Source organism: Pleuronectes platessa, chromosome 18, assembly GCF_947347685.1.
Source record: "Pleuronectes platessa chromosome 18, fPlePla1.1, whole genome shotgun sequence".
Taxonomy (NCBI): Eukaryota; Metazoa; Chordata; class Actinopteri; order Pleuronectiformes; family Pleuronectidae; genus Pleuronectes; species Pleuronectes platessa.
Window position 1 is genome coordinate 5999367 of NC_070643.1, and position 24816 is coordinate 6024182.

At 40.4% G+C, this 24816-nt stretch overlaps 1 protein-coding gene across 1 annotated transcript in view; it reads left to right on the top strand.

Annotated features, from left to right (window-relative positions):
* Window positions 1–24816, top strand: part of LOC128462138 (CMP-N-acetylneuraminate-beta-galactosamide-alpha-2,3-sialyltransferase 1-like) — a 29438-nt gene that overhangs the window by 1895 nt on the left and 2727 nt on the right. The window contains 5 exon segments of the mRNA XM_053447437.1: window positions 2166–2318; window positions 2320–2360; window positions 19745–19924; window positions 22249–22294; window positions 24697–24816. Of these exon segments, the coding sequence (XP_053303412.1) occupies window positions 2166–2318; window positions 2320–2360; window positions 19745–19924; window positions 22249–22294; window positions 24697–24816 (540 nt within the window).

A 24816-nucleotide genomic window follows, 5' to 3' on the forward strand; every position in this document is an offset into this window, starting at 1 on the left:
TGCTAAACAAAATGTTCTCTTAATGAAAGGCCTTGACACAGCTGATGCCATGTGGGCCATTGGAGAAAGGAATATGATGTTCCTGCTATATCCAAACAATGTCCTGTTGATGTAAACATTAGGATCCTCGAAACCAAAACAACGAAAAAAAGCAATGTCAACAAAGTCACTGTGTCCGACCTCCAGAACTTATCAGACAGCTGCACAAAATATATGTGATGTGTATGAATCTAAGTGTAATTGTTTAATACCAAAAGTTAGAATTCAGAACAATTATAAGATTCATTATTAACACTATGCAGCAAGGGTTATTTATAAATCATTTGTATAAAAGCCTTATCTGGCTCAAACTGCTCAAGACCCCCCCCTCCTGTCTTTATTGCAAGGAATACAGTTAGACCCCAGAACAGCTAAAATATTGAATTCTCACACTACCTTTTGACTTTACAATTTACTGAAGGCAGTAAAAACAATATTGACTAAATAAAATCCACTAACCCCAGTTTAAACTAGGACCTGACTGCAGTCTGAGGGAGAGTTTTTATGTCTGCCCCCCCCCCCCCCCCCCACCCCCTTTTTTTTTGTCACTTGCGTTATATGTTAAATGGCTGCTCAGATTTGATGTGACAGGATACAAATATCTGAGACATCTCTCCAGCCGGGTATAATAGGCCAGTCATCCACAGGTACCATAAAACACACAAATGTTAGCTACGATAACTCCTGTAAACCCACTTTGCTGTAAACTAGAATTCACATCAGCTACAGCTAATTAGGTGCCAGCCTTAATTTGATTCATTCAAACCAAAATGTATTGTATTTCCCCTTCATCCCATTATTGTAGAACAGCTCCGTAAATTAGAAAAGCCCATTAGCGAAATTTATGTCACACAATTATCCCACCTTGGTCTGCAAGGCATCCAGCGCCTTAGGTATTCCCACATTCACCTCACACCGTGTCCTATTAGGGGTGAGAACAGAAAAATCACTGCAAGGTTGCCTCCTGTCACTACTCATTCCGGGAAATACTTCTCACTGGCGGCTTGAACGGGCAAGTGTCACAATTCGAAGGTAGCTCTGGCCAGATGGTTCGCGCCGCATTGGTGTGAGGAAAGGGCGTGACCTCCAGGTGTAGAGCAACTCTGTGTTCGAACGACAAGCTTACATGATCCAAGGCTAAATGCTATGTATGTCTGTAAAGGAGAGAGGCTCATTAGACGGGAAATATGTCTGATATATGTAGTTTAAGGTAGTGATGTGGAAATTCTGAAAGCTGATACTGAAGTAGTGTTTTAGTCTTAAGATCAAAAGGTGTATTTGTCATACACACAGATACTTTTTAAAAATTTTTTATCCCCGCCTCTTTCCGTCTTCATGCCGAGGTGTCCTTGGGCAAGACGCTGAACACCAAATTGGCCCTTTGTGTGAATAATGGGATAAAGATGGACGATGTGACTGCTCCTCAAAATCAAAGCAAAGCATTTTGATCCCTTTGGTGGCTGGCTGCAGTATAGGTCATAAACTCTGTCTCCTCCATGCCAGTAGATGGGACGTGGACCAATCTAAATAGTCAGGGCAAATTAACTTTCTCAAAGATGGGTTTATTTAAGGGAGTTCTCCTCACGCTGATGTGCCTGTGTGTCTGATTAGTTTGGATTTAATGAATCATGTGATGCTTTGGGGTGAAATATCATGATTGACAGCTAAGCCAGACTCCTGTTTGGTCGGGACGCATCTAAATATGGGATCTCACTAAGGTGGCTCTCAGTCTATGTGAGTGATAAAATGAGTGATTACACATTTTAAGTAAAGATTGATTGTAACTAAACATTAACATTTTAATAACCTATTTATGAGGTCCAATCCAACATTCGAGTAAATGAATATTAATCACATGTTTCTGAGTTAAACAAGAAACCCATATTGCTGTGTTGCATTGACCTATAGTGTGTGGGTGGTCCAGTCGGTGCCAAGCAGTGTTACGCAGATGAGGTACTCTTCAGTGTTAAATAAAATTCAAAAAGGTGAAGTTGTTTCCCCAAGTGGCTTTATTTAGACCGTGTGTCACTGAAACTCATGTGAGATCTGCAGCGGAAAACATTCTGCATCTGTTCTGTGTTTCCAGCTGCTACGGTACAATAATGTAACTGTGTCTGTGTCTCCAGTCGTTGCAGTCAGATAAGCCGCCAGCCAATTACAGTGAAGTGCTGGAGGAGCTGTTCCAAGTCATCCCTGATGAGGTGCTCTACATGGACGCCGGGCCCGAGCGCTGCAGGACCTGCGCTGTGGTGGGGAACTCGGGGAACCTGAAGGGGTCCCGAGTACGGCGACCTCATCGACTCCAGCAAGTTCGTCTTCAGGTCAGTTCACGGCTCCATCTCTAGTGAGGTGCAGTGAGTGTATGTATTCATTCATCATGAGTTAATACTCTCCTTTCATTTTCTTTCTTCTTTTCCACTTTAACACACTGGAGGCTTTTTTTGGTCGTTTGGGTTATGAATATGATGACACTCTATCCACCGCAGGAAATGACAATTGAAATACATTTCATACTTCATTTGAAGGTATTTGATGGATACTATAGAAATATTGATAACACTCACTTATGTAATTCTGTATTTTTTCTATGTTAACATTTTGTAGTAAGACATATATCTCCGCTTTTTATAAACTGATTCTTCCTGCGTGAGTGAAGTGAGCGTCTGAGCAGGACATTCAGAAATATTCGGGCGGCTGTATTCAACCTGTTTTCAGGTACAGGTACTTCTCGTCACCTGTGTTTACTGAAGACTTCATGTCTAAATGGCTGTTGTGAAAAAACCTCATTATGTTCAGCTAATGATTATTGTCATTAGCCATTAATTATCAAATGTCAGGTGTATAGTGGAAAAAAAAATCCCCATTACCCATGGTCTGTCAAAACAAAGTTAATTTATGGGCTAATCAGTAGGAGATTCTGAAAAACCGACAATTCAAAACTTTTGTGTATGTTTTGAGCTCTTTCATTCTTTTATCCTGATTCTCATGCCTTGTTCACACTAATGTGGATAATTTACTAAATAAACGTTTTCCTCTGAGCTGGAGCCTCTCATCCAAACATCACCTTATATCTTTAAAAAAAGTGTCCACAGTGAATGAGCAGTGTAGACAAAGGCCTCAGTTGAGAGGAATATTAATACAGCACTTGGTTATTATTTTTTTACCAGCATGCTAGAATAAATCACAGTTAAAGGAATGCACCGAATTGATAGAATGTATCATTGATGATGTATGTCGAACATATTGCACATAAGGATGAATGACATTACTACTCCTCAAAAGTGAAGACAAAGGGTTTTGAATCACGCCCTGGTGTCTGGCTAAAATATGGCTCCATAATAGAAACCCTACCTCCATGTTACTGGATGGGGCTCGGGCCCTGTGGTCCAATGAAGTCAGCATCGCTTGATCGCATCGTTCGATAGTGACAGGAAGTGGAGATGCTGTCCATTATTATATAGTCTGTTATATCAAATACATATACTAATGCTGGAGTTATTTCATCCTGTTTACTCGTTCATTTTTATTTTATCTATACCCACTATAGCACTGCATCATATCCCTCATATTATACGCCCACAACATTTATTCTTTATAAGTAGTTAATTCGGGGGCAGACAAACACTACACAAAGCTTTCATTTTGCCTCAGGCGTAGTTTTCTCATCTCCAAGCCTGCACCCAGCTCAGAGGTGAGGTTGTCTTTGACTTCCCACATCCTGGTTCTGCGCTCGATTAACGTGAGATAAAATGATCCAGCATCAGATGGAAACAATGGAACATGAGTATTCACATGTTCATCCCGTTCCTGAGGGCGGCAGGAAACAAGAGAATTTGAGTTTGTGGCTGCCAATGATCTGTCGTGCCAATCACAGCTCTGCAAAGAATGGAGAAGATGTAAAAAAACAAAGAGGAGATTTTCTCTGAGGAGTTGTGGACGTGTTTTCTGCTGCAGAACTTTTGGTGACATCTTAGAAGGAAGCTAATTCAGATATCAACGGGTAAACAAGATTTCCTGCAGTCCTGTATCTCCTGAGGAAATCCCAGATTGAGCTGCATGAGCATCCGAATTCCTAAAGAGGGAAGCAGAAATTTTAAACCAGTGCCTTTCAGATATCCACAATGCAACTCCTCAGATCCACTAAAGCCTTCTTTATAGACTATTATGAATATTGAACAGCATTGGCTTATCGGCTAAAGCCGCTTGTTTGCTCTGCAGATTGCTGTGCTGAAATAGATTTGAGTCAGAATACGAGCCTTTGCATTTGCTTCTGACGGACAAAAGTAAGCTCTGTGGCTTCTGAATAACGAAACGTTGCAAAGGATGTTGTTTGATGCACTGCTAAGTCATCACAGCTATTCAAATTGGATTTTAATTATGTATTTAATTCTTCTAAATGATTTGGTGCATACTAAACCTTTCCTGACAACTCATCTCAAAATGCATCGTCCCCTGTTTCCAGTTTTTATCTGCTGTATCTGATTGCAGATTTCAAAAAGGACATTTTAAACATAACGTCTATGCTTTATTTGGTCAATGTGAAAATGTAGAAATTGTATGCAGTAGAAGGTACAAAGATAATGGAATCACACCAACTCTCTCCTGCACAGGGAGGAGATGAAGGAGAACAACAGCAGAACTGGCCCAGGAGATGCATGTCTCAAATGATTATCAATTAACTGTCATAGAGACGGTAAATAAGGGTTTGGCAAATATCACAGTGGAGAGGGTAACAACAAAAGAGAAACAGCATTTGAGTCACTGTCACTACTTAAAATACACTTGTTATCTTTTGTCGTCATAAGGAGAAGAAAATAATATTAAATTTCATGCAGGAAGCGTGTAACAATTGCCCCCATCAGGAGGTAAATTATAGCAGTGATTGGGGGCAATTTTAACAAATACTATATCTTATACAATAAATTGCATTTTATATAAGTGACTATATTTTCCCACCTTATGTGTAAAGTGAAATATGTATGATATAACTGCAAAAAAAAAAAGAAGTGAAATCACAATAATGTGACTCAGTGTGTATGGCCTCCTCGTGCCTGTATGAACTCCAGACAACGTCTGGGCCTGCTGCTGATGAGTTGGCGGATGATGTTCTGGGGGATCTCCTCCCAGACCTGGATCAGGGCATCAGTGACCTCCTGCACAGTCTGTGGTGGTACTTGGCAGCAATTGGATGCACCGATACACAACATCCCATAGGTGCTCAACTGGATTTACATCAGGGGAACGCGAGGGCCAGTCGATCGTCATCCAGGACCAGCCTACACACTGACCACATGAGGCTGGGACTGTATCATTTGAATGGCCAAACTGATCTCCTGTGTGAAAGGAAGAAAAATGTTAAGATTAATGCCATATGGGTTCCATGATGATGTGGCTGACGCAATGATCGTATCAGAGTGACCAAAGTGCTGCTTAAATATGCAAAAGCATATTTCAAGCAGTGCTCTTACATGGCTCTTAATTTACCACAGCATGACTTTGTCAAGCTGCCGTGACATGTTGCCTCTGTACACAGACACGTTACAGCACTTATCTTCTTTGCCAGTCCCCACTGTGACAGCGCCGTGGCTCTGTCTACCAATTTAATTATCAGATGACAATGACGCCACCAAGACAAGAGTTATTACTTTGCTATTAGCAGAATTCTTCTTTTTTTTCTGCAGAAGCTCGCTATGCAAATAGGCCGATTAATTTTTTTGTTTATTCAAGAATGAGCTTTATATTCGTAGTCATGCTTGATTGGAAGGCATGGTGCTGAGGAAAATGGTCGCCCGGGAACAATCGGTTTAACACCGAGGTGTGGAAATCCATATTTCATATCATATTTCCCTCTTATTTGAGGGCAGCTCTCTGTCCAGAAGGTGTTTGTCAGAAAATGGAATCACTCACATGTCTTTTGAATACAGAATATTTGATCATATGCAATTACATTCCCCCAGTCTGTGTGTATGCTCCGTGGGCACACCGGCGTATTTTATTTGAAAAGAAGTAGGCTGTCTTGGATGTGTGATTGTGTGATCATTCATATTTACTCTGCTGAACTGAGGATCAGTCAAGCTTATATTCTACACGAGGATGTAAGCCCTTGCAAATAACCTCGTTAGGATGGATCTTAAAGGCAGCACATGTGATAGGTAGGCACATCACATTGGCGCCCATGAGGCACCACAATGTACCTCACATGAGCCTCTTACCCATCTCCAACCTCTGACTGGGGACCAATGAGCTGCATTCCTAATCACTGCCCATAAGCTTAAACACTCAAATCTTGAAAGCATCATTCTAAATTTCGATCATTATAAAAGCTTAATGGGAGCGGGACTTTCAACTTAACATATGTGTTTCTTAATAAGATGTTATTTTCATCTGTTTCCAGTCCATTCCGCAATCATACCTGCCCTTTGCTCAGTGAACCTATTTGTTATTGTGACACAAAGAGCAATGGAGTTCAGGAGCTTGATTGCCTCTTGGGCTGCCGACACTACAAATGGGTCACCGGGGCACCGTAGGAAACAAGGACCATCCATCAAATTTTCTGCTATGAATTCAAATTATTATTTATTTTTTTCAAGCTACATGGACTGAAACAGAAACACATTATAGAAACCCAAAGATCAGAGTCAGTGAGTGTCTCATTTTGCAGGTAATTAAATTGGCTTTGATAAGTTAAGTGCAGCAGCGTTAACCGCAAAAACAACAGGGTCAGCAACGCTTGTATTTGAGATTCATGTTGTGATCTACACTGGTTGAAGAAGCTAATACAAGAGTGTCTACATCCCAGTTTCTGCCCGTTCCAGACTTAAACACAGTCCCACAGTTTTTAAACTGGAATGGGGTCAGCAGTATTTTCCGAACTTTGAGTTTTAGCCGCTCTTAAACTGTGGAGTAGTATAGACATCAGGTGTATCCGTAGAAGAGGTGGTGTAAACCCAAACGTAAGAGGTACGGATATATCCTGTACCTACAGTGAAGGTTTTGATTCATAACTCAGTTCGAGGTCCCCTGTTGATCGGACCACAGTAGAATTGAGCAGCTGTATCATACATGATCAGACAGTATATCGTGCTATAATATCATTCCCCACAGGAACTGAATTAACATTCTCATGTCTACTTTGTGACAGGCGGGCACTATTCTGTGCTGTTGTGCATGTTTTGTTCGAGGGATGTGTGCAGTTTGCAGTAGAAAAGCCTTTGCTGGAGAAGGAGGAACTGGGCCTTCACTATCAATAATTTCCAACAGGGTTTGAAAAAAGGAAACAACTCAAGTAGCCCAAACAAACAAATCTCAGTTTTTGCCGTATCCATGTAATATCTCTGTCGCTGCCTCAGCTCCAACACAAAGTTACATTTATGAAAAGCCGCTCCAGTGTCAGTGTCTGTATCTACGCCACTACAGTAATGCACAACTATAGATCTAACTTTAGCTGAAAGTGCTGGCATTACTAATTCTGGCCGATTTTCATCATTAGCCTGATGGATTTTTAGTTAGCACAGGATTTAAAAAATCCACTCTTTGTGGATGAAAAATATAATTAAACTGGGCCATATGGCTTTTGAGTAGTTTTGGCAATAATTCCTGTTTTTACTGGCAACACAGCTCCATAGCAACAAGTCGGCTCAACACGGCAAAATAATGAAGATAGGGATCAGAATCTGAGTCACTCCAGGAATTTTTTAATTGAACAGTAACGACTTCTTTCCTGACTGCTCTGCTGTGTTTTGTCCACCTGCAGCCTGTTAGTGTTGCAGCACAGCTCTCCTTTACCATAGTCGGGCTCCACGGTGCAGCATCCTGCTGCAGTCACAAGCAAAAATCAGTGTATGTTAGGGGTGAGTGACTCACACCTAAGACACTGAGGTGGGCAAAATACATGGATTTGAAAAAATCCAACACTAATCGCCATAGGCAAATAGCAGTGTACAAAACACTCATATAGGTTAGCAGCTGTTTAGTATTTTCAGCCACCTCTGGTCGTCTCTTCCACTGGATTATAATGACAAGCTTTGCCCGCAGCAGATCGTATGGGTAATTATTGTTAATTTCATGTGTCTGTTGTCTGGTAAAAGTCCTCAGCAGCTGGTGTCTGTACTCTGTACTCATTTTTTATTTATTTATCAATTTAACTTCAAAACAAAATCATTTTGAACCAGTCGAGCATTTGGATAAAGTAGGTGCATCAGACTAAACGTGCTACAGCTGTTTTTTCAGTGTGTCAGATACATAATTAATCAAGATTTGAGTAAATCCCATCATCAGATCAGAATCAGTATCTGCAAACACCCAATGTCTCAAACTGGGACAAAAAAAGTTGATCGAGACATCCCTACAAAAAGCACAAACTGAAACCCCAGTTTAGCCATATTGAATAAATTACTGTTTATGCCTCTGCAGCGGCGACAGCAAAGGGCCAGAGGTTTCTATCCCATTCTAGTGAACACGATATCTCCAGAGCGCCTCCAGTGAATCTGTTTCGGTACAATCATTCAGTTGAACTCAAAGATGAACAAATTTTATTTTGGTGGTCAAAAGTCAAAGGTCACTGTGACCTCTGAAAATACAATGCCTTGTGGACACGATATTCAAGGAGCACCTTGAGGGAATCCTTTCACAGTTAGCGTAACGTTCAATTGTACTCATGGACGAATAGAATTTGTGGTGAAAATATTTAGGTGGTCAAATCTCGATGGTCGTGGTGAAGGCCTCATAAAAACATGTTTTCTGCCTCAAATATGCCTTCAAGGAATTTCTCAGAATTTTGATTAGTTGTCATTTGGACTTAAAGATTAATGGGGACCTCATTTTATTGTAAATGCAACTTTTCCAGAACACCCAATGGTACTGAATCTGCACTTGCAGGGAGAGTCACAAACACAGGCGGTAATTCCAGTTTGAAAACGCAACCAAAGGTGAGTGCACCCAAAATGTCAACGGAAAACTGTGTCCATTCCTAACTACAACTCTACTTTATAAGTGAATGCCTAATGAGTGATGAGCAAGCACTTGTTAGCGACCTTTTAATGAGTGTGAGCCCTCGTTATATTTGGCCAAAACACACCAGATGAGGGCTCCTTTAAGGCATGTGTGAGCTTTGCACTAGTGAGCTTAATTAGAAGGAATCAGCCGGTCAGCGAGAAGGATTCACTGTTGTTGGCTTAACCTTTACTGAGTTTACTCCTCCAACTCTTCACTGGATACCAATTAGATCGAGAATCGATTGAAACATCCTGCTGTACAAGGCTTACAATATATGAGACAACCTTTCCCGAATTCTGCAGAGTTGAGCTGTTGGTATTACATCTGTCCACAGTCATGGAGGATTGGTAATGAAAGCTGTTCCAGGACGATGGATTTAGCCCACCGAGGACCACAACTGTCTGTTTGTCTGTATGTTGAATGCACCTAACCATTAATTTTGTCAATATCACAATTGGTATGTGTATTCATTAGTGCTCCTTGGAAGTGTAGTGTCAATTTTTAGTAATTCATTATTTTTTATTTTACCATATCGGACTGAGACACAGACACACAGCATGGGTCATGATCTCCATCATGGATACATCACCTTGAATCATTTTTGTTTGTCTCCAGAGTAAAGCGAGTATTGATCTAAATTACAGAGCTTTTACTTTGAAATGTTGTGAACTTGGGTCTGATGGTGTGTGTTGATTGCTTAACAGACCTCTGAAATAGCCAATATGTAATGAATCAAAAAGTCTGTCTTTCATCCTTATACACAAGCCAAAGACATGAACAGTATTAAAGCAAATTCAGTTTCAATTTATGAAAATCATTGAATATAAAATCTTCATTGCAGATAAACCCGGTAGGATGAACACAGATTTTTCTTCACTCTGCAACATAGACTGTTTATAAAAAGCTCTGCACACAACGTCCAGCACACAAACACTAAGAGTTGACAGGATATTGTAGAACTGCTCGAAGAGGACTCACTAAAGACCAGGAACAATTCTGAAGTAGCTCCGGAGCATTAACACAGACCAAAGAACAGTCCATTCCAAACGGACAGGTTTGCATCACGCATTGCACTAGTCCTGTTAATATCAAAGCACAAAACCTGAGACTCTATGCCTTCATCTCATGTGGTCACCCTCCTCATCCTGAACTCTGATCAAAATGTATACATTGTTAATTCCTCATCATGATTATTATTCAGCTGGAAACAGTCAGCATAGGCATTTGGAGAAACACGTTCAAGCTTACAAAGGCAGTGGTAGCAGCAGAGAACTGGTGAGAATGTGAAGGCATGAGACAGGACTGGAATACCTATGACCTTTAAAGTGTTAGTTGGTTATTACATGCTGCATGATCTGGATGCACCTTGGACCATGGGACCGTCTTATGGATTATCATGGGTCTTGGCTCGCAGTATTTTGAGGACAAATTAATAATAAGTAGACCAACAATGTCCAACAGCGTTCTGGTAGGCAAACAGCCCTGACATTAAAGAAGACATTAATCATTTAGGAGTATAACAGTTTCACTTTTCTCACGTTTGAAGAGGAAAGGGGACAAAAGACGTCATTCCAAGAGAGAAAACTTCACAGGTCTGAAATAATAGAGCAAACTTGACTGTAACAGAATTGTTGGCCTAAGTCCATTCTGATCAAGTTAATGTTTTAATGGCAAAACTGACAAACAATATAAAGACATAAACGCTAGTTGTAATCTTTTTCTTGTCAAATGCTTAACCAACGCTGACAGAATCCTACAACCTGGAGACACTGATCAATAGTCGGATAAACAGACCGCATTGCCATTTTGTTTTGACGTCAATTATTCAGCCTGACATTTAGTGTTCATGGTGTAGTGTGTATGTGTCGGTGTGTGTGTGTGTGTGTGTGTGTGTGTGTGTGTGTTGTATCCACCGATAGGAGCAGCTTTTCACAGCCATCATCACCTTTTGTTACTCAGTTCATTTTGATGTTTTTAAGAAGATAACATCTCCCAGTTCTTTCATTTTCAAAAGTTTAATTAATTAAATAAATGCGATTTCCTTTGACTGAGATGAGACTGAACCGGCCCACATTACTCACTGGCCCACCAAGCCAACAAAAATAGGCAAGAAAATAATTTAATATAAAGTCTTGATTAACTATTAAAGCAAGCTATAGAAAGCCGATGGAAATAAAAATGTGTTGCTATGGTTCCCTAATACAGAACCTCTGCTTACGTATTTGTTGTTGTTAACATCTTCCCTTCTGGTAGGGTTTATGTATAGTTACCACTTTGCAAATTTGATGAGCATCAATGCATACTGTGTGAAAATGGTGTGTTGTCTAAACCGCTGTGTGCAGCCTTAATAGACTGGAGTTCTGTTGTATAGGCAATGTTTTGCAGATGGTTGCAAAGTCAAATGATCACTGCTTTTCTTAAGTTGCAGGCCCTTCTGAAAATATTATCTTCATGCCACAATCCCCTTTAACTGAATCAAGCCGCACCAAATTGTACGCATTCAAGGATATCCGTCTTTATGAAATGTCAGATTTTTCGATGAAGATCTCTGGGTTATATCTTGAGAAAATCACAAAAATGTTGAAAAACGCACTGTCTCGCAATTTTTAAGAGTGAAAAATAGATAATTTTTCGCATCTGATTTAAAATGTATTGGGTTTTCCATTGGGTCTTACCTCACGTTTAGTAGTCTTTGCATAATCCTGCTAACATATGAACAGCAATGAAAACATAACCTTCATGTCGAAGGTAAAAGAAAGAACAATTGACACAAAACATTCAATAATCGATATCTGACACAATTGACACAAACAACAGCTCGCACAAGAATGACAGGAAACTGAAGAATCATAAAGTCATGTAAAATCGAATGAAATGTTAAAACAACTGCAGCAGCGATGTTTCTTGTTTTCTGTCTGAGGTGAAGTCACTGATGTTTTTTTTTTTATTAGTGCAGTCCATCTGATCTGATGCAGGTTCTCTGCAGTTATCATACACTGAGGTCAAAAGTGCACCTGTGGTCGAACTGCATCTGAAAATACAGACATAACAATTCTCCTGCTTCAACAAAAAAATTAACATTTCCAGGAATCGAATGCGCTGTAGGGCATTTGAACCTATATATACAGTCTATGATTTGAACCTGACTTGTATATTTGAGCCTTAAGAGTCACTTACATTGAATGAAGTTGATTGATGCTTAGAGTGCTGGCACTTAATACTTGCCCATAAAGTTCTGCTGAAAATCACTGGTCATGATATCTGTCATGTGCAAGAAGGCCTGCACTCTGAATTTCACTCTTCCTCTGAAAGTGAGTCATCTTTCTTTCTGCCTTCTCCAGAGAGAGGGAGGGTTACAGACTTGCTCTTGTCTCCCTCTAATAGGATTCCGCAAATCTATTATCACAGAGAATCACGGCTAAATCTCTATGTGACATTGGACATGCACAAAAATATTGATTCTAATTATTCCACTTGCATCTCTCATTAACTTTCACATGGCACCTATGTTACCTGAGTAATTTTGTCTACTCCGGGTAAAAAGCCCAGGGCAGAGCATTGTGTCGGAGAAATGGGCTTTTCAAGCGCTCAGTACATCTGCTTCAGTTTGTTTCAAGTCCATCTGGTACAATTTTCCATTGCCAAGGGGGGCGTAGCTGGAGCAGAAGCTGAATATTGATTAGACCAATCTGAAATAGTCGCCTCCTTAGAGCAGTTGACACCACACGCCTGCACAAGATTAAGTGAATGCGCGGCTCACAGAATCCACTTAACAACTTAACTTCTGGAGTGCCCTTACATACTTGCCTTAATGTAGCATTACCCCCTGCAGTGGGTTGATGGCAAGAGCCAACCATACACTATTATACAACTTAGAGAGGAACTTTCGAGAAGTGAGTTTAAAAAAAACAAGAAGTCAGTTCTGTTTTCCATTTTGTGGAAAACAGAAATATGTGAATAGAAGAAGACAATGCAGGCGGCTGTTGTTGTATAAGTTGAGGAAAACATTTTGTGCTGTCAGAAAATTCCTAGCCTGGATGCCAAACGAACTTAGCCCCGCCCACAACATTTTAGGTCGGGAAGTTCGGTCTGGAGTGGCTCCATTGGGGAGAAATTATGCTCCGAACAGAAGCTGTGTGGACGAATTACATTGTCAGGGCAGGCTTTATACGATGATGGACAGATGATCAACCATAGATATGTGATCAGCAGTTACGTAATCAACTACGTCATCAAAGAGCGCTTGGGTTGACTTTGTTTTCCACAAACATGCCTGCCGCTGGAGAGCTGAGATGTGTAGATGCTGCCATTGAGTCTGTTTTAGAAGACATCGACAGCGCATTCATTTTGAAAGAGGAACAGAGAACGCGGCTAATCCCTATCGCCGGCGCTTGGCTGTTCACACCGGACGCTGAAGCGACGCTGAACCGCCGGGCAGCGCTAATAATATCACCCGTTGATCCAGTAGTATTCAAGCATATACTTACTTGTTGCTCCAACATTAAGCAACAGCGTCCCAACATTTGTCTTTCTTGGTGTTGTCTTTATACAACATGTTCCGAGGATCATACAACTCACTGTACTTCTCCACTAATTTAATGTCATCCATGTTGAAGAAATTCTCCGCTGTTTGTTCCGTTAAATGTCGGGTGTCGTGGGTAAATTACGTATTCTCCACTCAAGCCTATGTGGAGAATACGTAGCCCCCCCCCCCCCCCCCTCTTTTTATCTTTATCACTGCTTGTGTGGCTGTATTGGATTGGCAGAGGGGGACATTTAATAATGTCATTGGTAAAATTAAAACTCCAGGACAACAGAAGGGGAATTCAAAGTATGGGATGCATATTTGATCATTTATATCATATAAAATATGTCATCAATACGATACGCTCGCGTCAAGCACAAAAAATAGACTCAACACCGAAACGATCGCTGCACGGCGCGAGGCAGCCTTGGCGCAGCGCGGCGCTTCAGCCTCCGGTGTGACCCGCACAAAGGTTTAACATGGGAGTGGACGGGGGCCAGCTGTTATTTAAGGCTTGGCGCTGCGCTTCAGCATCCCAATGCGTCGCTTAACACAGGTCACATACTACGTTGCTCTGATTGGTTGTAGGTTTATCCAATAGAGCGAAGAGGCATTTTATTTCCTGGTTCGGTTGAAACACGCCTCATAATCACAGCCCAATGGAGCGGTATCAGACTCACATTCTGAGTAGAATTGTGAGTATGACAACGTTAGGCTAAGAAATTCCTGTACCCTTACATAACTGTGGAATTTGATCACTGACATGCCTGTTATGAATGAGGATGTAGGGGAGTGCCTTGTAAGGTAAGGATCTTTATAATATATGTGTTATAGCAGCGGAAGTGTGCTGTAACAGTAAATCAGTGTCTCTGCGTGTGCTGCAGTAGTGACAAACTCCTCGCATAGCACTCTTTGATAGGTGGCATGACGTTCCTCTGCCCTCGCTGCCATACTTTTTCATTTGCTGTGGATGGCGAGGATCCATTTGCCCAGCAATTCTTAAACCCCCAGATGATGTAGCTGCCATTAAGGGAGGAACCCCACCAATATAGGCCTGTCAAAATCGGTTCTTTTCCGCTGAGATACTGCACCATTAAAAAACCTCTTGCCAATATTTTCTTCTCCCAGTCATTGCACGTTCAGCTCAGTTGGAGCCATGAATCTGTTTGTTTTTTTCGGCGAGCGTGCTCATCTTGCAAAGCGGCATGCAGCAGTAACAAAAAGCTGGCTGCCCTTCCCTGGAAAGTTGACAGAAGAAGCAGTTCTTATTACTCGTTAACGGCAAGAGCAATTGCTCTTTCTCCTCCTCCTCTCCACGTCTGCTGTGAAGTGAGCTGTAGATCTGCCAATATGAGATACACAATGTATTCTATTCTGTAAAGCCCTCCCTGCTCTCACTCAATGCTACCACTGATGATCCAGTATCATAACAACCAGTGTTGTGTCTAGGGTTGCAAAATTCCGGGAATATTCAAAGTTGGAAACTTTCGATGGGAATTAACGGGAATTTACGGGAATAAACTGCAAATTTTGTGGGTAATTTATACTTACTGTATTTACCTTGTCATATACAGAGATAAATATAAACATTTTGTTTTGTTAAAGGCGGATTTAAGCCCTGAGGAAACTTTGGGCACTTGACTATATGCTTCTGGATCTGTGTCATTCTTAACATAGGTCTTTGCACAGTATTTGCAAATGTACACAGCCTTTCCTTCTACATTGGCTGGGGTGAAAAGTCTCCATACAGGAGATAATGCATGTGGCATTGTTCTGCAGAATAAGATGAGGAAAAAGCTTGTAAAAAAACACTAATGCAATGCCAGAGATATAAATAGTTAGCCAAACAAATGGAATCGTCTTTAAAAATATTTTACAATTGATGGATAAATGAATAGAATTAGGCTTGATGTACAGATTAACAATCCTCAAACAGCATGTTAATATATTTTCCCCAGTAATTTCATCGAAACTTACCTGACTAGTCCTGCACACTACAGCAGGTCTCAATAGCTCTGCTGTAGTGTGCAGGATGCTGGGAATTATCTGTGCATTTGATGGAGAAATGCACAGTGCAGGGTTGAAATTCAACGTGCAGCGTGTGCTGCATTCTATACATCTTTAAAATAGAGTTTTGAATGATGTTTTCATTTCTCAGCGTTTTTTTTTTTTTCAAAATTCCCCAAATTCCCGAGTTTAGTATTCCCATGGAAAGTTTCCGGAAAGTTTCTGGAAATTTACCTGAAATTTTTCGCCCCTTTGCAACCTTAGTTGTGTCCATAATAAACACAGACACATCTGATGCAGCAGCTTTACTACTTGTGGCACAGCATTTGTTTGCTCTGGGACTAACAGGCCTTCCATCCGTTTCAGTGCTGTAGCATTGCTGTAGTTAACTGTTGCAGTACAGCGGTGAATGATCCCTTTACTCGTGTTATTGGAAGCATTTATTTTTAACTTGCCAACTTGATATCTCAAGAACATTGTGACAGAGTTTCTTTCAATTTAGTACAAGCATTCACTTGGATTCACGAAGGAAGTGATTAGAAATGTGTGATCAAAGGTCATAGGTCAAGGTCACTGTGAATTTACGAATCACAATTTCCTCAAATTTAGTATGGATAATTAGTTGGACTCAAAGGACGATGGGAATTAGAATTTGGAGGACGAGGGTCAAAGCCACTCTGCCTCCATGGATATGTTATCTTAAGAATGCCTTGAGAGAATCCTATCAAATTTGGCTCCAATGTTCATGACTCACTGGATTAACTGTTAAGATGTGGGTGGTCAAAGGTCACAGTGGCCTCACAAAACATGTTTTTGGTGTCTTGAAGATGAGCTCTCAAGTCTGCCTCAGCATGTGCTGTAGTTTCTGACAAACTCCTCACATCCCACTCTTTGATAGGTGGCATGGCGTTCTTCTGCCCTCGCTGCCATACTTTTTCATTTGCTGTGGACGGCGAGGATCCATTTTTTCCCAGCAATTCTTAAACCCCCAGAATGTAGCTGCCATTAAGGGAGGGAACCCCACCCATCTGTTCTTTTCCGCTGAGATACTGCACCATTAAAAAACCTCTTGCCAATATGTTGTTCTCCCAGACATTCAGCTCGGTCGGAGCCATGATTTGTTCGGCCAAAGGTCAAAGTGGACTTGAAGATGATATCTAAAGTCGGCCTTCCAGGGAATTTCGTAACATTTTGAGTAATCATCACTTGGGCTGATTCGATTTCAAAAAGTCAAGGGTCGAGGTGACATCATATGAGTCTGAAAAAACTTGAATGTACCAGTATTTATTTCGTGTTTAAAACTATGACGAAAACTATTCGTTAACGATCTTTTTTCCATGACGAAGACGAGACGAAGATGTAACGAAAACGGATCTTTGAAAATAAAAACTATGACTAAATCTATTTTAACTTTCGTTGACGAGACGAGACGAGACGAAAATGTTGGGTTGACTAAGTCACAATAATTTTTTTAAACATCATCGTGTCAGGCCGTCATGAAGTATCAGGAGCGGGCGAGTGAGTGTGTCTGTGTGTGTCTGTGTGTGTGTGTGTGTGTGTGTGCGCGCCCCAGATAGCGCACCGGTCCCGAGGCTCCGCCCCCGCCCCGCTCACTCGCTCAGAGACACAAGATCTGAGCTCGTTCACGTGAACCAGCTGCTTCTTAACAGTGGAAACAGTGAAAACACAGAGTTTCTCTGTTCTCAGCTGATCAGAGATCAGCGCAGCAGCTTCTTGATCAGAGCAGAAGCTGCAGGTGGTTTGTACCGAGCTTCAGTTTCTGTGTCCGCCTCCAGCCTGACCTGCTCTCACTTTTTGTTTTCACATTTAAAACTAAATATATATTTTTAAGCTATTAGGCTGCAGCTATATGTTTTTATTTATTTCAAAATAGGGTTCTTCTTATTTCATACATTTCCCACAAATATTGGGAGGACTCAAATAACCCTACAAAGTTCTGTGTTTAATTTATTTCAAAGTAGGCCTACGCTTGCCTGTGTATTTTCTTCTCTTCATAAGTGTTCGGTGTTTCGTAAATGCAACAAACTATAGTTTAGTATAGTAAAACTTTATATAAAACTTTATTAGCTTTGTTATTAAATATGTTTTACGGCTCCAGACACATTTTATTTGGAGGAAGAGGGGGCAAAATAAGTAAGTAAAGGTTGCCGACCCCTGCTATAGACCTATGCTGGTAGGGATATCTAATGGACAACCTAAGTACTGCAAGCTAGACTATTATGCAGTTTTAGACACAACACAGGGTCCCTGGGCCTGAGAAGAGAAGAAAAGGAGTTTAATGTGGCTATTAAATGTGACTAAAACTTGACTAAAATGTAATTCGTTTTCGTCGACTAAAACTAGACTAATACTAAGAAGGATAAAAATGACTAAAAGGTGACTAATATGAACTAATATGCATTTTCGTCAAAAGACTAAGACTAAATCAAAAATAGCTGCCAAAATTAACACTGGTATGTACCCTGAAACTGCACTGGTTGGCAAAGCATGCAACCTCAGGGTGGTATTTCTAGTTTTATTAGGTCCTTATGATTTGACTATGAAAGGTCGATGAAAGACCAATATACAATTTGCCTGCCCAGCGTTTTACCAACTTCCAGCTATTTGGTTTAGCACTCAGCTTTACCATTTAGTTTCACCATCACTGCTGCGATCTAATTTGTTCCCAGGAGCAGCAGTTAGGAGCAAATAGATGAACACAAAAGAGCATCTATGTTAGGATCTGCCATTAAAAGGACTCTGGAAAGACTTAGTGGACTTTCTGAAACGCTGTTGTTTGAACATAGTTTGGCTTAACAACCTGTCTTTGTCTGGTATCCCACTTAGGTGATTGTCTGTCCCGCCCTTGTATGTTTCACTTGTGACCAATTATCCCTGCTTCCCATGTGTGTCCCTTCGCTAGCAGTCTACTTTGTCACTTCTGTTTTCCTCGGTTCTCTGTTGTTCGCCTCTATTCCTGCTCAGTTCCTTCATTTCCTTTTTGCCTGTTCTGCTGCCCGAATTGTTTTGCCTTGGATTACCTCTGTCTGTTCTTACCTGCCAACCAGCCACATATGACAGTGAGCCTGGACAATATTACTTTTTCTGGACCACCTGCTTAGCACGTTGTCTACAATTTTGCGCCTGTGAGCCACACATTCTATCTTTAGAGCCAGGTGTTTAGTAAACCTGCAAATGTTAATGCAGGTTTAGTTAAAGTTTTAAAAACAATATGTGAATTATTACATTTTCAATCAAATGTATGTACAAAATGTTATAATAGGAAATACTGATTGGACTTTACATGAAATTGAAATTGACGTGAGTGATAAAAAACAATACATTTCATATTAATATCAATAAAATAACTAAAGCTGTATTTAAACATATATAAGTTGCACAAAGAAGACACGGTGGGGAAAGTTGATCATTATATATTTTTATGTTTTGTAAAACTGCGCCAACTTCCAGGCTTTCCAGGTTATTTCCCAATGTGCAACTTGATAGTAATGTCTTTAAACACAACAGGCTGTGATTTATAAATTTAAGCGAAAAAGGAAAAAAAAACTGTAACTATAAAATAAGGCCTAGAAATACAATAGCTCTTGCAGGAGGCCGTTATGAGTCCTGACAGGCTCAGGCTGGAAACGTCTAGTTGTTATATAGCTGTCATCTCAGAGTCAGTAATGAGGAAGACAATATTGCTCAGACCCAAGCGCCCAACCAGGTGATACATCGGGGGGGGGGGGTGTCTCCTCTCTCTGTCACCTCCCTCCACTCAGGGAACCAACTGCCATGTTCCCACCAATTACCGCTGCAGATTGAGTGTTTTTAGACATAATAACAGGGACCCCTCATCTTGCTTTGCCAAACAGGAACTGTTGGGATTTGAATTGACGCAGCCTGTTTGCTGTTTGGATGTGTGACATGTGGTAAAATGGGGATGTGCTTTTTTTCCCTCTTTCTCTAAATGTTGTCTCTCACTATAGTGACGATGCTTATTTTGCATATCTGTATCACAAAGGTATACAATTAAACACTATGGTGATTATCATTTACAAAATCCAGTGATTTCCCGTCTTTGTAACATGTGGGTGAATTTGAGTTGCCCTGGAAATTGTACGGGAAGAAAAGTTAAGATGTGAGGAGAGTAACCCAGAATCAAAATTCTCCTTGCAGGATGAACCATGCTCCCACCCGTGGCTTTGAGATGGACGTGGGAACCAGAACAACTCATCATGTCATGTATCCAGAGAGCGCCATCGACCTGGACAACAACACCAGACTAGTTCTGATCCCTTACAAGACTCTGGATATTCAGTGGCTCATTAGTGCCCTCACCACAGGCACTATTAAACAGTGAGTGTACTTACTAAATGTCAGAAGCTGCTACAATCAATATTTTATATTCCCAATGACTATGTGTAGTGAAGAAGCTGTTGCTTGTAGCAGGAGATTCCACAGAAAACAGCCGTTTTAACCTTTATAAAAACAGTACATTCTGATACAGCCACTGTATATAAGCAGAGAATTTCTTATATAGGGAGAACGTCCCCTCCAGGTTGTTTGAAGGGCGGGCCTTACACTTTTTACTCGAAATTCAAACATTTACTTGAACCTTGGGGAGAAGTTCATATTCAACTTGTAGTGAACAATTTGAATTCAAAATGTTCAGTGTAGAGGTGCGTCAGACTGTCAGAAGTCGTTTGTGTCCTGATCCAGCAGTGGGCGATCACTGTCAGCTTGACCTATTGCCTGAGGAGTTCATAGCCCTACGAAATGTAACGTTTATGAAGTAAAATAAATTATATTTGATTTTTATTTGACTGCTAAAACCAATCCTCCTCTGGTTCCTCCTATAGCTGGTATTTCCATTTAGTTTGCCCCAATTTCAGTCGCAAATCGTTAGCTGACCAATTAGCATGCATTAGCAGAATCCTAGCATGTTATGGGCGATATCATTCCCCCCCCGTTTATCAACGAAACCAGTGTCCTCGAAATGTAAAAGTTGTGAATATGTTATGATGCAATGTGCGTTTGTTTGCCCTCCGACATTCACTTTCATTTTTTTTTTTTAAACCAGACCGGGGCAACAATCACACTCGCTCACTCTTCCTATTTGTCAGATTGCCATAACAAGGATAATCACTCAGTTTTAATCTTCCGGTAAATTTCACCTTCAGCCGCTTCATTCTCAATGACCCGTAAACATTAGCTTGATTACTGGACAACCAGGGGGAAAAGATGAAGCCTCCGCCAATGAATGCAGCTGCCAATAACTCAAACATCCCATGTTTGGTGGCGGAAGGACGAGTAAATCCAAACAAGTGTTTCCTGTAAATGTGCAGTTGCCTTTCAACCCTGCCAAAGCAATCATTCTGCCTCATTAAATTTCACTTTACTGGTGGCATGTCAGCACCGCCGCGGCAGCCATTAGATCTTCGCTGAATTGTTTTGTTACATTTTACAGTCTTTATGAATAGAATGGGCCTCTATATGAAAAGACACAGGAGGAACTGTATTCAACACAAATTTCCACCATCGACTATAAATAGCAACACTCCTGGAATTTTAGTTCTCTCGTGTGTCACAACTTCAGTCAGCTCTTAACATTTTCTTTGTCTTTATCTTATTTTTTGCATGTACTAATTCTCATGTCATTTCAGAATTCAGCCACTCCCCCCTGCTCTGCATCACCTCGTCCCACGGACGTTTGCCATTTTTTTGCATAATGGATAATCAGGGGTCAAAAGCCAGGCAGAAAGTCAGAGAAAGCAAACAAATCCGACAGGGAGCAGGCAAAACGGAATCCAGGGTCCAGAAGGCAGGTCACAGAAAGCAAACAAACCCGACAGGGAACAGGCAAAACGGGAATGGGGCAGGTAATGGGATCCGTGACACGAGGTGATGCAGAGCAGGGGGGAGTGGCTGAATTCTGAAATGACATGAGAATTGGTTAATGCAAAAAATAAGATAAGACAATGAAAATGTTAAGCGCTGACTGAAGCTGTGACATCCTGTGAAAGTATCAAGCCTGTGTGAGTTATTGGGTGTATTTCTTTTAACATTGGTGTCGATGTTGTGTTCTGCAACACACCAGATACTAGCTACACAGGTACTTTTGATGTCATCTTACACAAATCGTCAAGGAACTGGTCGGATCGCACAGCGCAGTATTCCAATCAGTGAGAGACCAGTCTGGAAAATCTCTGAATTTAAATTAGACACATTGCTGCAGAGGCTTTAGCCTCGATAAACCATTCCTTTAATTGGAAACATTTCTCAGGATTGTGTCTAAGTATGCAATCAGTCTTTTTCATCTCACTCATTACTATGCTATCCTTTTACTTTTGTCAATGGCACAGGCATCCTTTGGATATTTGCATGTTTGAATTTAGACTTTTTCAGATGTATGGGATTTGTTCAATGTTTATATTTCCATGGTAAACACACAAGCATGAAGCATGTAGTGCTTCCTCTGTATCCGGCTCCTGTGCTGTGTCCTCAAGACTCTGACACTGGACATTTATGTTTAGATATGTCCTCAGTACGTCCACTGTAGATGTTGTACGAGTAACAGGAGAAAAAACAAGCAGATCTGTTTTCAGCTCAATATTTCAGAGAATTTGTTTTAAGTAGTTAAAGCCAAGATTTTGAGTCCCTGGTGTTGTTTTGTGTTACAGCACCTATACGTCTGTCCCTGCCAGGATAAAAGCAAACAGAGATAAGGTAGGTTTTGCAAACGCAAACACACGCATATCTTTATATATTAAATGTTTGTAATTGAACATAACATTCATTTTATTTGGATTACTATTTTTATTACCGTAAATAACATTAAAACATTATATACTGGGTGGTGCAGTGCTTAGCATCAGTTTGCATGTTCTCCCTGTGTTTGCATGGGTTTTCTCCAGGCTCCTCCCACAGTCCAAAGAAATGCAGATTGGGATTAGGTTTATTGGAGACTCTATATTGACTTTAGGTGTGACTGTGGGTTGTTTGTCTTTGTCTTTGTACAACCATTGCTGGCTGGGATTGGCTCCAGCTAGCCCGCCACAACCCTGGAAAGAGCATAATAAGCGGATGGATCTATGCATGCATGGATGGATGGATGATATATCCTAAAAATACAATACCTGGACAAAAGTACAAAAGCATATGGACAAATTGAAGCCTTACGCAAACATTTTTGTGGTGAAGCTCTCATTCAAAAACAGTGTCCATTATACTAACGGTGTGTCCGTTTTGTAGCAGTGTCACATGGCGTTTCACAGTGGTATATCCAGTGGTGTAAAGTTTCATTTACTGCTGTTTAATATACTATACTTTGCGCATTTTTGAGGTAGTTGTGGGTATTTTAATTTTACATTTCTTAATGTTCTAATACTACATTTCACATGGAATACATTTCATTTCACATGGACAATGTACTTTTAGTCAACTGTACTCCATTTATTTTAAATTACATTTTAAATGCACTTATATAACATGATTTAGTGATTTACATCCAAACTAACCAATAGCGTAAAAGGTTCCTGAAAGGATAAGTTATAATATCAATTTATATTACCTGAATATTTGTATTTTTACTTTTGCCACTTACATACATTTAGCAGATACTCATTTTATTTATAATAACATTTTGAGTGTAGGAATTTTACTTTCAGTGGAGTTTTAGACTTTGCTATTTCTTCTTTTACTTAGATTTGAGTTCTTCTTTCAGCACTGGCTTTTTCACAAGGGGTATATTGTTGGCACATCTAAACGGATATGTCACTGTTTAAGACTGACACACTCCTGGCAGCGTAGGACAGTTCTGTAGTTGTTTATGCCACTGCTGATTAGGTTACAGTGTGTTGCTGACAGCATGTAGTGTGTAAAACTGGAGGTTGTTACTGACGTGTTCAACACTCTACTTCTCTAGGAGTGAATAATGGTGTTTCTGAGTATGAATAAATACCTTGGATTTGCACAAATTGTGTTTTAGGAAGTGATATATTCGCCGCTCACCACCAACTGGTTAAGAATAGACATCCATATAACAGTTTAGAACTCAAATTAACTAAATATTTCATCATATTCATATTTTTCACCAGAAGCAGATGAATCCAGGTGATGATTTGTCTGTTTGAAAATAAGAAGCTGCCAGTAACCAAGGCAGCACCTTCATGATTCAGGCTGCAGATGTAAAACTGTAGGTGTTAAATATTCACATATTCAGGGACACTCATCCTCAATAACCTTTCATCACTTTCCACCGAATTAGCTGTGCAGTATGGAACAACGTGTGACTGATGTTCCACTGGTGTTATTTCTGCCTCGTGTTCAGATATTGAAGCTTTACTGAGGAGCTGAAGTTAGGGGCCGTCCCGGAAGAGAAAACACAAAATCATGGGATTTTCTTATTCTGACCAAACTTTTAATAAAGCTTAAATCAATTTCATATTATTTTGTACATATGTAAATATAATTATGAACAGAAATAAAAGATTTTTTCAAAAGGAAAATCAAGCAGACAAGACAATGACAATTATAATCTGGTATAATGCTGGTTTAATCTGAATGCAGCTATTTTTGTGAGGTAAACACTTTGTTATTACATCTTTGCTTTGTTACACTAGCATTTCTAGCTATAACTACATCTTACTTCTCGTGTACTGCTTGCAAGCATCACAAAACTTGAATATGGCATAATATCTGTTTAATTCAACACATATATATTTATGTGAGTTGAAAAACAGTGGTATATTAGTCATACTGGTACCACATTAGCAGCATGTTAATAATAATTTTCTTACAGGAGTGAGAAGTGGTCAGCCAGTAAAACCAGCAATATAAAACATGTCAAAAGTGACTCGCCGTGAAGAATTATTGAAAGAAAAAAAGCCTTATGAGCCAATGCCACCTAAACAAGAGTGGCATACCATCAACCACCTTTCAGTCATGGTGCTGCTGGTGCAGTCCAGGCCGTTATCTCAAAAGTACACTGTATTTTTGATTTCACATGGAGAGTTCATCAGTTATTTCTTTATGTTACTGTGAAATGATGTAAGAAATTCAGAATACCAACATGAATCTTTCTCTCTCTGTTAATTACCATACCTGAAATTCCTATAACTCTTTTGCAGGTGGTAGTTTACAACCCCACATTTTTCAAATACGTCTACGATTCTTGGCTCGAGGGTCACGGACGTTACCCCTCGACCGGCTTCCTCAGCTTACTGCTCGCTCTCCACATATGTGATGAG